The sequence below is a fragment of the Xenopus laevis genome, chromosome 4S, assembly GCF_017654675.1.
Source record: "Xenopus laevis strain J_2021 chromosome 4S, Xenopus_laevis_v10.1, whole genome shotgun sequence".
NCBI lineage: Eukaryota > Metazoa > Chordata > Amphibia > Anura > Pipidae > Xenopus > Xenopus laevis.
In genome coordinates this window covers 22,417,860-22,431,565 of record NC_054378.1, presented here as the reverse complement: position 1 = coordinate 22,431,565, position 13,706 = coordinate 22,417,860, and the positions used below count along the sequence as shown (strand labels likewise).

The window sequence follows — 13,706 nt, the reverse complement described above, 5'->3', positions numbered from 1 at the left end:
AATCTTCCATTTGGGTCTTGTGGGACAGACAATGGCACCTGTTCCTCTGCACACACCAGGCCAACGCGCCCGTTTAGCACCAGGGCAGATGGCGCAGGATGGCAGCATCTCCACACTGAGAAGGAAGGAGGGGTCGCATCTCCCCAACAATTCTGTATTTATAAAAAGCAGTCACAATGCCTCAATCCTCGCACCTTTCAACACTTTCCTCTCGTGTCTGTCTCTATATATTAGGTAACTATCTAGTGCTACCAATCCCTATTTCTGTAGGGAAATGAGAGCAGAGCAGTCAGTAACCCTTAGTGTATATATATATATTCCCACCCCAATGTGGGTGCCTAAATACGGTGCCGCTACACCCCATTACATATTGGCGTCTGTACATTATATTAGTGACAGGGGACCCTTCCCGTCTGACTCAGTTAAAACTGTGCTGCTGTGGGCAGGTTCCTTTCACGCGCCAGTAGCAGCAGTAGTTGGGCTTTTTGTCGGGCTTTGATTTTCCTGCAAAACAAATTTAGGAAAATACATTTCAGAGCCTTTTATTATTTTTTTACTTGACCTTTTATCAACCTCCATCTTGAAATGTCCCCAGACACCTCCCCTTTCTATTTGGCCAATTACAGGGGCCACCGGTACCTAATGGTGTTGCGCCTCACGGCCCAGGGACATACGCAACATTTTCAAGTCGTTGGGATTTCGTGTAGGGATTTGCCTTTCTCTCAACTCCTCAGGCACTTACAATATAAGAGGAGTCAGGTCTCCCCCAGATCTGTTATTGTATCAATCAGAGGAAACATTGATTTGTATTTATACACATGGGTAGGAGCTGCCATATTGATTCCTATAGACAGTGCAGTTTATTAGGTGCCCAGAGCATTCCAGTACGTTGAATGGAAGAAATATACTGTAGCATCTGAGATGTATGTGGAGCTATTAGAGCAGACAGCGGGCTTGTCGTTATGTTTAACACTTATTTAGCAGAGGGAAGTAAACAGTTTTGCACATTATTGCTGATCTGTGAGTGTGAAACACACACTGCTCATTACACCGGGTGCAGGGAGTAGCATGTGACTGAGGTATGTTCTGGGTGCAGAGCAGTGGCTGGGGCACTCATATAAAGGGATGGCATGGCTCTGCAGCAGGCGGCATTGTAAGAGAAAGTTATGTAATCTGGTTGCTATGGTTCAGATGGCCCTAGCAACCGGCTTTGCTCTGAATGACAGATTGGGGGAAGAGCAAGGAATCATTTCAGTACAAACCCAGTGTCCGTCAGTCTGTTCTTTGGTTGATGAATGAGACTTTTCTTTGCAGGGAACAAAACTGCGACTCTGGGAATGGAAAGTGAGAATTTGTAGTTACATTTCCCCTTTAAAATTATGAATTGTAATATCCTGTGTTGTTTGGGGGGCTGTTTGGATCTCATGGGGGCGGGGTTACTTCTGTTCTGACAGGTGACCCTTTTGTTCGGCAGGTTCAGGGGCACATGCCCCCCCTTATGATCCCGATATTCCCACATGACCAGCGCACGTTGGCGGCGGCAGCAGCTGCACAGCAGGGATTCCTCTTCCCCCCAGGACTTTCCTACAAACCAGGTAAGTCTCATACAGACCCGCTGCTGCTGGGAGTTTTAGTTCTGCGGCATCAGATTGTCTGCAATCTGTCCACCCCCAAGGGAACTTTGTCCAGCAATTCAGAGAGGGCTTTTGGGCCCCTACGTTAGCTCTGTGGTACTGCCTCATGTGGCTCCAGACCCAGAATCCTCTGTGATCCCAGCAGCACTCACTATCCCTAAACCTTACTGAATGCATCTCTGGACGGTGGTTTAATTGGGGAGGAATAATGAGTTAGGGAACACATTTGTGACATATGCAGATAAGCTGGGAATCCGGGAGGCGACTCGATGTAAATTGCTTTTTCTATTGCTGGTGACAGCGGCGCAGATGTTTGGCGCTAATGGATTCCCGTAGTACAATGACACTTGCAGATATTGTCATGTTCATCAGAAAAGTGGGAATTGGTTAAATCCTAAATAATAAACACTGTTATTCAGCATTTGTGGCAGCGGCGAGATGTCAATCCAAATATCATGCGATACGTGTTAATTAGAGAGGAAACGAGCGGCAGAGAGACCGGCACCTAATGTTGCTGCTTCATTTCATCTAAATATAAAGGGAAATTTAAATGTACGGTAATATCACAATCCATCTGCTCCCCAGTTGCTAGGTGACTGGCCTTAGCAACTAGATGGCACTTTAAATGCTGAGTTGGAGACATGCAGAATAGAAGGTAACCCCCAACTCAGAATAAAGGAAAAGTTAGCAACTTATTTGCTTATTTTCATAGACGATGCCAGGATTAATTGGTGGGGTCCACCCCTGCTGTCCCTCTCCTGATTGGCTGAGGCTTAATCCATTCAGACCTGATAATCAGAATCCAAACTCATATGAAAGGGACGGGGACCTGCTGGCACTTGTGCCCCATTCTCTGCGGGAACAAGAACAAGTTTAAATCTGATTTCATATTGTGTCAGCTGAGCACATGCCAAGGTGCCGCACCCCCAGTGCTCTATTTAACCTTTTCCAGAAACCAAACAGTCTGTAGAGAGGGGCGTAAGTGAGGGGGCCACTAGGGCCCAAAGAATGTCTGGTCGCCACAGAGCCAGGGCTGTCGAACCTGCATTCTCCCAGTGTACTGCAACTCCCAGCATCCCTTGAACTCAGTCCTAATATCAGTTGCCTTCGCTTTGGCATGAGAATAAAAATTTGAGTTTCTTCCTTTAGAAATGAATTACGAGTCTGTACTGAGGTTGAACCTTCCACTGCCCTAATTAGAGGGAGCATTGTATTAATTGGATAATGAAGGACAATCTGTTCACTGTTCAATCTAGTAACCCTGAAGATCCTGTCTCAGTAGACAGAAACTCAAGCATCCTAATATGCATTTTCCTAATAGTGATTTGCATTGCCCCCCAGCAAAAAATAAATTGCCCCCCTTAACTCACCTTAAGCTATGATAACCCTGGGTGCTGCTTGACCCTACCAGTAGTCTTTCCTCTGCACCCCCCATACTCAGAGGTCAATCTACCCCTTTCAATAAACTGGCATTAATGGGGCAAGATTGGGACTGTAGAAGAAAGATAGAGGCAGTAGGAGAAATCAACTTAAAATTAACTCTGGAGACCCATGTTCATATCAGTGTAATTTTTTTCACTGAATGTGAAATAAATTACACTGAAATTACCATGGGTCTCCAGAGTTCATTTTAAGTTGATTTGGAAGCTTTTGTGGCTTGATGGGGCCACTACTCTGTTGAGGACACCCTGAAACGTATGGAGTGAGGGACCACCAAAACCTTTTTATTGATTTGTGCAGTAGGAGAAATATGGAGGCAGATGAAAGATGGAGGCTGTAGGAGAAAGATGGAGGCAGTAGGACAAAGATGGGGGCAGCAGGATAAATATTATTACTGTAGGACATAGGTGGGGACAGTAAAACAATGATGAAACAGTAGGACATAGCTGGAGGCAGTAGGACAAAGCTGTAGGTAGTATGACATAGATGGAGGTAGTAGGACATAGATAGAGGCAATAGGGCAAAGATGGAGCAATAGGACAAAGCTGGAGCAGTAGCACAAAGATGGAGACTGCAGGACATAGATGGGGACAGTAGAACAATGATGGAGCAGTAGGACATGGAAGCCGTAGGACAAATATGGAGACAGTAGGACAAAGATGGAGAGAGTAGGATAAAGGTTGAGACTGTAGGACAAAGATTGAGGCTGTAGATGAAACATTGAGAATTTAGTGTCAGGATTAAGCACAAAAGCCCTTGAGGCAAATGTTGCCATGTATAGGTGATGGCCCATACTTTGCACAGCCCTACTTTATATAATTATTAGGACCCCACAGTCTATTTCTCCATAGAGACAGCGGAACAGGACGTTTGGGCAATTAGTATTTCTATTTGCTGCTCCCGGCGCAGGCCAACAAGGCCGTGTCAGTTTTATGACTCCTGAGATATTGCTTTGTTCTTTTTGTGTTGTTCCAAGACAATGATGACCCTAAACGGCTAAGTGCTTGCGCCCCCCCCCCAGCACCCATAATAAAACAATTTAGTGTCAGTCCTGAAGGATCAAATTAAAAAAACATATTTCTCTCTTTACGAGCCCATTAAATTGAGTCCCGAGCCGGCTCTGTCCCAGCGCAGATAATGACCTTGGTGATTATGTGCCCAACACAAACCTTGACCGTAAGAGTCTTTCTCTGTTCTTCTTAATTGCTTCTAACATAGGGGCACGAAATATCCCCCCTGTAGTATCTCACTGCACCTCATTAACTTTCCACTTTGTCCAGGTTTTCTGCAACACAAAGGGATTGGGATAAATGCCCCACATAAGAACCTGGTCAAATTACCTCCATCATTAATGCTGATGTAGATAAAACCACTGAGATGTCTGGCTTCAGTGAAGGATGAAGTCTTTGCAGCAGTGCCATATTCCAAGACTTTGCTCTGCCTGCCAGACCTTGGCCCTACACTCCCCCTAGTGGCAGAATCTGAAATATGGATATTAATGTCATGTTACGAATGTCCCTTTAATGCTATTTTGTGCTGAAATCCAGTGGGATCTGCTCTGTTTACTAAAAACAAAATATGTTACAATATTGGAAATGAATAATTCATTATATTTAAAGAAATAAAACCCTGAGTTGGGCAAGAGGGCGACTCCCGCTGATCTGACAAACGCTGATGTCTTCTCCTTAAAGCTTCATTAATTCCAGACCTTCCCCCCCCTATATGATTCCCTTAAACTCTAATACAGGATCTGAAGGAAACAATGTTTAAAGCAAATAGGGACGTTTATATGTGAGCAGATAATTCAGCGTAAGAGAAAGGGGAGAAATTATTGGACACAGATCGGCGCTCTGGGAGATTACGTTGATTTGTTTCCTAGGGGATTAAAAAAACAAGAAATCAACAGCAAACGAAAATCAACCTCATGGAAGGAAGAAAATACCATGAGATATTTTGAATATTGCTCGGTGGGACGCCGGCACAATATAGCGTTAGTGAGCGCATTGTAGCAAATCCTTATGTGCAATCAGAAGCCAATTGTTACTGGACTGTACTGCACGACACACTGTGCCCAATGGGCTGATCAGGTTTTATGGAGAAAATGTAAAGAGAACGGCGAGATTTAGATTAGGAGCTCACTTTTCTTTAACCTAATGTTAATGGCCACTTGGCTGGGTGTCGCCTCATGCGGCCACGCGAGAGACAGAAAAGTTTCTCCTTGAAAGGTTTGTGCGTTGTTGGGGAAAAAACATGGTGTCTTAGAGTCGCCCGTCTTTCTACTGGCTTAAAGGCAACAGCAGTGGGTCAAGATAGAGAGGACAAGTTGAGATGGAGACTCAAGGCAAGATGTATATTAGAATGGAGACTGTGAGGCATGATTAAGGCAGTAGGAGAAAATGGAGGCACAACAACAAATTGGACACTGTAGACCAAGCTGGAAATTGTAGGGCTGCATGGAGTTGAGCAAGAGGGGAAGATAAGGCATGACAGAGACTGTAGGGCAGGGCTGGAGATTGTAAGACAAAGCTGGAGACTGTAGGGCAGGACCGGAGATTGTAGGGCAAGGCTGGAGACTGTAGGGCAGATCTAGAGACTGTAGATCAAGGCTGGAGACAGACTGTAGGGGTGTGAGTGGATATTGTAGGGCAGGACTGGAGACTGTAGAACAAGGCTGGAGACTGTAGGGCAAGGTGTAGGGCAAGGCTGGAGACTGTTGGGCAAGGCTGGAGACAGACTGTAGGAATGCACCGAATCCAGGATTCAGCCTTTTTCAGCAGGATTCTGAATTGGCCAAATCCTTCTGCCTGGCTGAACCGATTCCGACAGGGAGGGAAATCACGTGACTTTTTGTCACAAAACAAGGAATAAAAAATATTTTCCCCTTCCCACCCCTAATTTGCATATGCAAATTCGGATTTGGTTCGGTATTCGGCTGAATCTTTCACGAAGGATTCGGGGGTTCGGCCGAATCCAAAATAGTGGATCCGGTGCATCCCTAGTAGAAAGTGAGTGGAGACTGTAGGGCAAGACTGGAGACTGTAGGGCAAGACTGAAAATTGTAGGGCAAGGTTTGAGACTGTAGGGCAAGATAGAAATAATAGGGTATGATAGAGACAGTAGGGCAAGGCCAGAGACTACTAAACATGAGGAAAATGGTAGGTCCAAGTATCCAGCATGACCAAAAATCTAAATGACTCCTTGCACCAAATTCAAATAAGCAACTTGTTTGTTGAGAGAAATTTTTAAGAGATTTTCTCATCTACACAGTGTACTAATTTCCCCTTTAATCCTTCAGTGTGTTTGTGCCCACACCCCCCTAGAATTCCCACCCTTCCAGATAATGCTGTCCTCATGCATGTGGTATGTGCATATTGCTGTTTCCCTTGTACCTGCTGTTCCCAGCTCAGTACCTAACCCTCTGGCCTTTGTTCCCCCCCGCAGGTGATAACTACCCCATGCAGTTCATTCCATCTACAATGGCAGCTGCTGCCGCTTCTGGGCTCAGTCCCTTGCAACTGCAGGTAGGTACCCACTTGGGATATTGGGGGGGCATCACATTCCTGCTAGTGATGTCACCGCACTGGCATTTGGCACAACTGGCATGTAGGAACAAACTGGGCCAGAATCTGTCATTTTGGATACTGGGTACTGAATGTGCTTTGCTCATCTCTAATTGGTCCCAACCTGCGCAACACCGAAGAAGGATCTGAGCAAATAATATATTGCGCTTTTATACATTTGTTCATTGCTCGTAAATTTGCAGATGCCAGTGACACCTGCTTCCCTCAGCGTTTTTAATGCTCTTTATTTAGGATAAACCCCAGCAGAACCGCCGTGTGTGTGGGGGGAAATGTGACAGTCACGTAAATAAGGCTGCGAGTTCTACATTGGATCGGTGCCACCTTTTTTGGAGAAATATTATTCTCCCGTCCCAATAGATTCATATGGGGATATTAAGGATGGGACAAGTTGTTCCTGTGCTGCTAATTCACATTGAGCCTCTTAGAAAGCAAAATGTTGTTTTTGAGTCAAGTTCCCCTTTAGATTTTCAGGTCACAGTGACAGCGATGTGTTATTTGGGGGAACGGGGGGTTAATGTGGACTGATTGTTGGAGCAGAGGCACCTCCCCTGACGGATATACCTGCCTCCCTATTAAATGGTGCAGGTGCCCCCGCCTGGGCAAATAGAGGACTCTTAATTAAAATCTTCCCGCGTGTCAGCATATTGGTAATGCATTATTTTAATCCATTTATTTTGTTTATGAAACAGTGACATATGTTTAGATTGGGAAATATATGAGGCTGAAAAAAATTACTTTATTGGAGAAAATTAATTTCCTCAATGCCGTGCCGGTAATGTGCTCAGTCACCCGGGCACTGCCACTCTCAACTGACAGTTACTCACTCCCTGCCGGATTCCACTGCCTTAACCCCATCACTATCTCTCCCCAATAACCGTCCTAAATTCCACATGTATCCATCAGTTATTAGGGTAATAAAATTAATTGTAACCTTGCCTGGGGGAGGGGGCAGATTTCTGCATTGTCTTTGATGAAAAGTTTAATGATCCCCCGAGAATTCCCTTTATTTTCAGCTTCTCTTTTGTCTTTTTATTTTATCATTTCCGACGAGAATATCGATTGATTCATCCCCCCCAGAGAATATCAATTATTTATTCCTATAAAAACCTTGGTTTGCCCCTCCTGTTTGGTGCCATCGTTCATGTTAATGGGGCAACCCCCCTGCCCCCCGCCTGCTGTAATTAAATCACGTTCTTGGCATTGGATTAGAAATATTTCATTGATACTCCATGAAGAATATGTTTATTTCCATTTAAATTAAACTGACCAACTGCAAATTGTCTTTTAATCCCACTCTCTCTATTAAATATCATTTAATCTATCTAATTACTTCTCATAGAAAAGGCTCACTGCCTTAACCCCTTCACTGCCAGAGGCTAAGTGCATGGGAATGGCTGGCTGCAGCCGTAGGGGTGGGTAGGAATGACAGGGAAAATGAGTTTAACAGCAGGTAGGTGTCTGGGTCAGGAATGAGAGTGACGATCTGTCTCTGGAAATTCCTCGCAAAGATGTAATTTCGCAGGCCCCCGTCCCTGAAGATTGTTCACTTTGTGAGATCACAGGATAGAGAGAGTCATATTGTTACTGTGCAGTTCCCCATTCATTAACCCCAGACAGTTATTAGATCAGACACACACAAGCTACAGACGCCGAGGCAAGAAAATTCTATTACCTTAGAGTGAGGAAATGATGCTGACGTTATCCTTCTGTAGTTCCCCTTTAATTCATTAGCTTGAATTTACCACATTTTATATGAGTTTAGCATATATAAACTCGAGGACGGCTCGTGTGTGTGAGCCGAAACGTTGAATAAATAATTTTTTTCACTTCACAAGACCTATTGAGTGCAGACTACTTTTGTTGTTGTAACATTATGGGATTCATTTGTTCCAGCACCTAGGCATTAACAGGTGAACTGCTGTGCACCAGGCCATAGGTTGTCAGATCTACTGTACATGATACAGAATGTGGTTCTGAGTGAAACATAAAATGCAGAGGGACTAGGTGCTGTGACAGTGGCTGGTAAGAGCCTCATTTACTGCTGATTTCTCTCTCCCCCCACCTCTTTAAATATTATTTTAGCACAATGATTTATCAGGGGGACCCCGGTGTGCCTACAGTAAGAAGATGACAGAAAAAGCAACTTTAAATGTTACCCCCTGTGTGTGGCCCTTCTTTGAAATGATTATCAATAGGTCAGGGGCCCCATTTCATCTCGTTTACTTCCCATTGGAGCCCAGCGAGGGGCCAATTGTCTGGCCTTTGCTACTTATTATAATTGGTAGTAGTTTACCTAAATTCTATCACACGAGGCGCCTGTCTAGAGATGGGTAAAAAAAAACTCCTATTTGTAGCCGCTGGGATCATGGAGAGCGACGTGCCCGGCCATTTCCTTGGTGTTAATGGCCCCGTGTGTGATTGAGCGGCTGGGTCTGTGGCGCAGGAGGGATAATGCTACACTCGACGGGGATTTTGTGAGCTATTTTCGATTCCCCTCGCAGAGAAAGAAATAACCCTAAGCTGAAATGTTCTGCCGCTAACTAAAGCAGGAAAGGCTCTGATTTTAAAGGGGAAGTTAAACTGGAACCAGAAGTGGTCCCGCAAATTCAAGTGACCGTGAGGCAAGAGTTTATTTAGAATTGAGTCCCTTTGTCACCCCAGTTAATCCACCCAAATAAAAAGTTTGGCTGGAGGAAGAGCAGAGAGGTGACAGTGCTAATGTATGGCAGCGCCCGGTCTGTATGGCAGCAGATGAAACAGATGTTCCAGGGGGGGCGTGGGGGGCACAGAGACATCTGGAAGCTGCTGGGTCACTGAGCCTTGCCTGGAAGGTGCCTGTAGCTGAATGGATGTCGGGTAGGGGATCTGCTCTGCTGGAGCAGAGTTAATGCTGTACTCGTTCCAAGGGAACCTGCAATGTAAAGAAACCACAGGGGGCTATTTACAATAGGACACGGGTCATTATGGGGGAACTCAGGGTCATTGGAATTACCCCAGTGTGTGTCCAAATCATGACACTTTTATTTGTAGTTGGCTGTGTGGTGATGCTGGGAAATGTAGTTTAGCACCACTCATGGGAATATGCAGTAATCAGCTGAGTTCTATGAGCCAGATTCAGAGCGGCACACGGAGAGGTCAGGGAACACCCAGGTGGATCTCAAGCTCTTTCTGCAGTACCAGGTGCCGTTGTTTGTTTTGACTTTGCCCTTCAACAATAGTTAAATCCCTGCTGGGAGTCGGTGCCATGTCCAGACTGAGACTCGGCCAACCACACACAGGCCCAATGTAAAGCTCAGGTCTGTGACTGGGGGTGCGTCCCATGTACCCCAGTTGAAAGGCTCCATAGCTATGCCAACCTGACTAGCACTTGGTGCCCCCAAATGTGCTGATGATGGTTCCGTGAAAAGGGCAGTTTGTGCCCCTAGGCCTGGTTAGTAAAATAGCCCCATATTCCCATATTATTTATCGGCAATAAAGGAACTGCTTCTGTTCCCCGTTTTACTTCTAAAGATGGAGACGCCTGACCCGTTACTGTCCTAGTGGACTCCATTTAATTAACGCTGATTAAAGGTCTGGTCACTTGCGTGTGATAAAGTTATAGAGCTGCATTTTCCAAGCTGTTCAGGAGTCTGCGGGGAGTTGCGCAGGTAGGAAATAGGAAGGGGGAGCTGAAATTCCCTGCAACTAAGCCATATTTCAATGGCTCATTTAATGCTCAGATGGACAAAGGTATTACCTGAGCCGTTCACTTGTGTCCAAAGGTTTCTCAGGGGCCCCATATGAGACTGTACTGGATAAGGGGGTTAATGGCTGCACTGAGCAATGACAGTGGGGTTGGGGGGGAAGATGCAGGGGCCCCTTTAGAGACAATACAGGAGAAGGGGGTCCGTGCCTGTGCAGAGAAGTGACAGTGGGGCTGGGGGGGTAGGACTCGGGCCCCAGGACAGTTCCTTTGTTCTTTCCAGTCAGACCCATGTGATACCCGGCTTGCCTTGACCCGTGCCCGGCCTCTCCGGGGGGTTTGGGGCAGTCCCTGAGCGCGGGGGCAGCAGTGAGATTGCAGTCACATCAGAGGAATGAAAGGAAGGGACATTTGAATATCACAAGCGCTGCTGTTTGTTGGGGGAAATAGCTTATTCTCTTTCAAATTAAACATTATTTATGCCCGGGCCGGGGGGCTGCGTCAAGGGTACAGAGACACATAGGTAAAATATTCAAATGGATTTGCAACTCACACAGACCCATGAATTCTTAATTCCCGCTGGCTCCCTTTGATTCTATATGTGTTTGGCATCTACAGACATGTGCCTGGTACAATACAGGGGGTAAGTGCACCTACTCTACATACACTCCTATACCTGCCAACAAAGAGATATATACCCATTTCTGCACGGGAGCTGCCATGTTGCCTACCTGCAAATGCAGCAGGGAAGTCATTTCTAGAACAGACATTGGATTGTTAATTACCTTTCTCGTGCAGATTGTTACAGTTAAACAAATCCATAAAACCTTGTGACTAATGATCACTGGCAGTTACTGGAAGGGATGGGCAGAAACGGCAGTTTTATGGTGGATGGAGGTGAGGGACACAGACGGGGCCACTATTTGTAAATGCTGCAATTATATTTCTTTCCGGAATAATCTTTTCCCCAGCACAGGTCGTGATCTTTGCCACGGCACATTGTACTTGAGCCTGTCAGCCTGTGCGTTATTAACCCATGGGCATCCCATCTGCCCTTTCCTCCTGCACCAACATCTGAGCAGTGACATACAACATGGGCCCCACATATATACCCCCACTATGGGCTTCCCCGGGGCCCCTGCAGGAGTTTCACCTCCTGTCCAATTGCAGAATGGGGTCCTTGTACTGTAGTGGGATTGCTGTATGATCTGCATAAGCACCTGAGGGCCCATGCCTAAGGCGGAAGCTTTTGGGAGGGTGATCCCCTGGCCAAGCTGAGGAGGAAGTGGTACCCCCCACTGTTGGATCAGAACCAGTGCATAGACTGTAGTGGGCACATACCAAATGGGTAGGAGAGAAGGAGACAGAGGAGGTGCACAAAACCCCCTCTGTATTGGGAGAGGAGCATGAATAAAGGAGTTAAAAGGCAATAGAAAAGGGAGAGGCATTGAAGGCTGCTGGGAGTTATAGCTGAACAATGCCATGACAGCTGTTAATTCATTTTTATCTCGTTTGTTTGCTTAATTTAATTCAGCCCAGAGGCAAAGAGAGAAGTTTCTATCAGATTTTTATGGGGGGGGGGGCAGAATTATTGGCTGAAAATCAAGGGAATCCCAGTCACCTCGACCTCCCCCAGCCCTTACATTGGCACCATGGCTGAGACAGGCCCTAGCGGAACATGGGTCATCAGTCAATTGCTTGTGCACTAGATATTTATAAGTTGCAGCATCTGGTTCCTTGGCGTATCCCACAGACAGACGTTCTGATCTGCCCTTGGCACCACTGCTGCCACTTCTATTTATCTCCCCTTCAATCCCCGGTCACATGATCCTTCTCACCCCCAGACCCTTGGCACAGCGACCATTTCTACATGTCATTACTTATTGCCGACCCCCAAATACTTCCCTGTCAATCAACCTGCGTGGACTCATACATAATCAATTCCCAGGCAAATAGTCATATTATTAATCTTGTCAGTCCTCAAGAATGCAGAGCTTACAATCTAATTTCTGTCACGTCCATATTCAGGCACTAATGAAACCATCTGTGTTTTTGGGACTGTTGCTGGTACCTGGAAAATAGGAATTAAGGGGCCCCATACTGCTTAGTTAGCAGGGCCCACCCAGGGGTAATTAGCCTGCCCTGGCCACACCCAAAATCCAAAATTTCTTCTGAACTCCACCCACTCCTCCTTACCCATTTCACACCCAAATTTGAGGACCTGTTTTCCAAGGGGCCCCTGGCTGCAGTACCCCTCTGATGGTGACCCTGTGTCTGGGCATTCCGCTACCATGGGGGCCCTGGCTGGCCTGTCCCAAATTATTGTCCCTGCTGGAGGAGCCAGAGGAATCCCACATTACAAACACAGAGACAATAATATTCAGTAGAAAAGAAGTTTGTGCCCCGAGTTTCTTCTGACTTTTCTTTGCAACCTACCCCCACTTTGGGGTCCTGATGCCCAGTTCAAATGCTCTCAGTTTAAAGAAAAAACTTCTGAATGAAAGAAAATGTATTCTACCAACAATACCATGAATTCCGTTGCCTCAATAAATTTTATAGCTGCAGTACCGCTTCCTACCACTTTCAGCCAGTGGCATATGTTCCCATAGAGCTGCAATAGAACCGTGCCCCCACCCTGTGTATAATGGATCAACTGTACAAAGATGACTCTACATACAGTGTATCCATCTCTCCGGTAAAATGTGCCGCAGCCCCTCTAAGAGGAGAAGTGTCCTGTCTATTGTTTATCAGCAGCAGGGAAGGATTCTTTACATTGTATCCAGGAGTGAGGATGATGTTTTTCCCCCACGTTGGTGCTACTTTGTAGCAAAATCCTAATGCAAATTCTGTAATGCAAATGTCGGATTGCCCTCAGAGTCATCTCCTTTCTTCTCAGCCCCAATTACTCATTGTCTGAATCGCTGAAGTTCCAGCTCCATAAATAAAGTATTACTCATTTGCATATTTTATTTAGCAGCAGCGTGGCAGCTCCTTAACTAGGTCTGAATAGAGACACACAGTCACACAGTATCCCTTATAGCTATAGGTTACACCATCTACCGAATAGCACGGGGGCAGGGAGGTCCAAGTGGAATGTGCTTCATTAAATAGAGAGATTCTGGGTGATCAGGACTATATTAATCTTAATATACAGTGAAGGAATGTTCTGAGCAATAGGCTCCACCCTCATACTGCACTGTATTTTCTTTTTACGAATTTTCACTGATCTTGGATCTTAAACAAGTCTTCGGTTGTTAAGGTCTTACTGTCCCTAGCAACCAGGTCTAAATAGAAAAATGGGAAATACAACATATGTTGTGTGGTTGTCACAGGCAATGACCTTAGCAACAGGAAAGAATTAAAAGTTTT

The 13,706-nt window shown here is 45.7% G+C and overlaps 1 protein-coding gene across 6 annotated transcripts in view; it reads left to right on the top strand.

Annotated features, from left to right (window-relative positions):
- Positions 1-13,706, top strand: part of sox6.S (SRY-box 6 S homeolog) — a 229,099-nt gene that overhangs the window by 180,792 nt on the left and 34,601 nt on the right. For all 6 annotated transcript variants that reach the window (XM_041591131.1, XM_041591130.1, XM_041591133.1 and 3 more), the window contains 2 exons: positions 1,475-1,595; positions 6,516-6,595. In XM_041591131.1, coding sequence (XP_041447065.1) covers positions 1,475-1,595; positions 6,516-6,595 — 201 coding nt within the window. The remainder of the gene's footprint in view (positions 1-1,474; positions 1,596-6,515; positions 6,596-13,706) is intronic.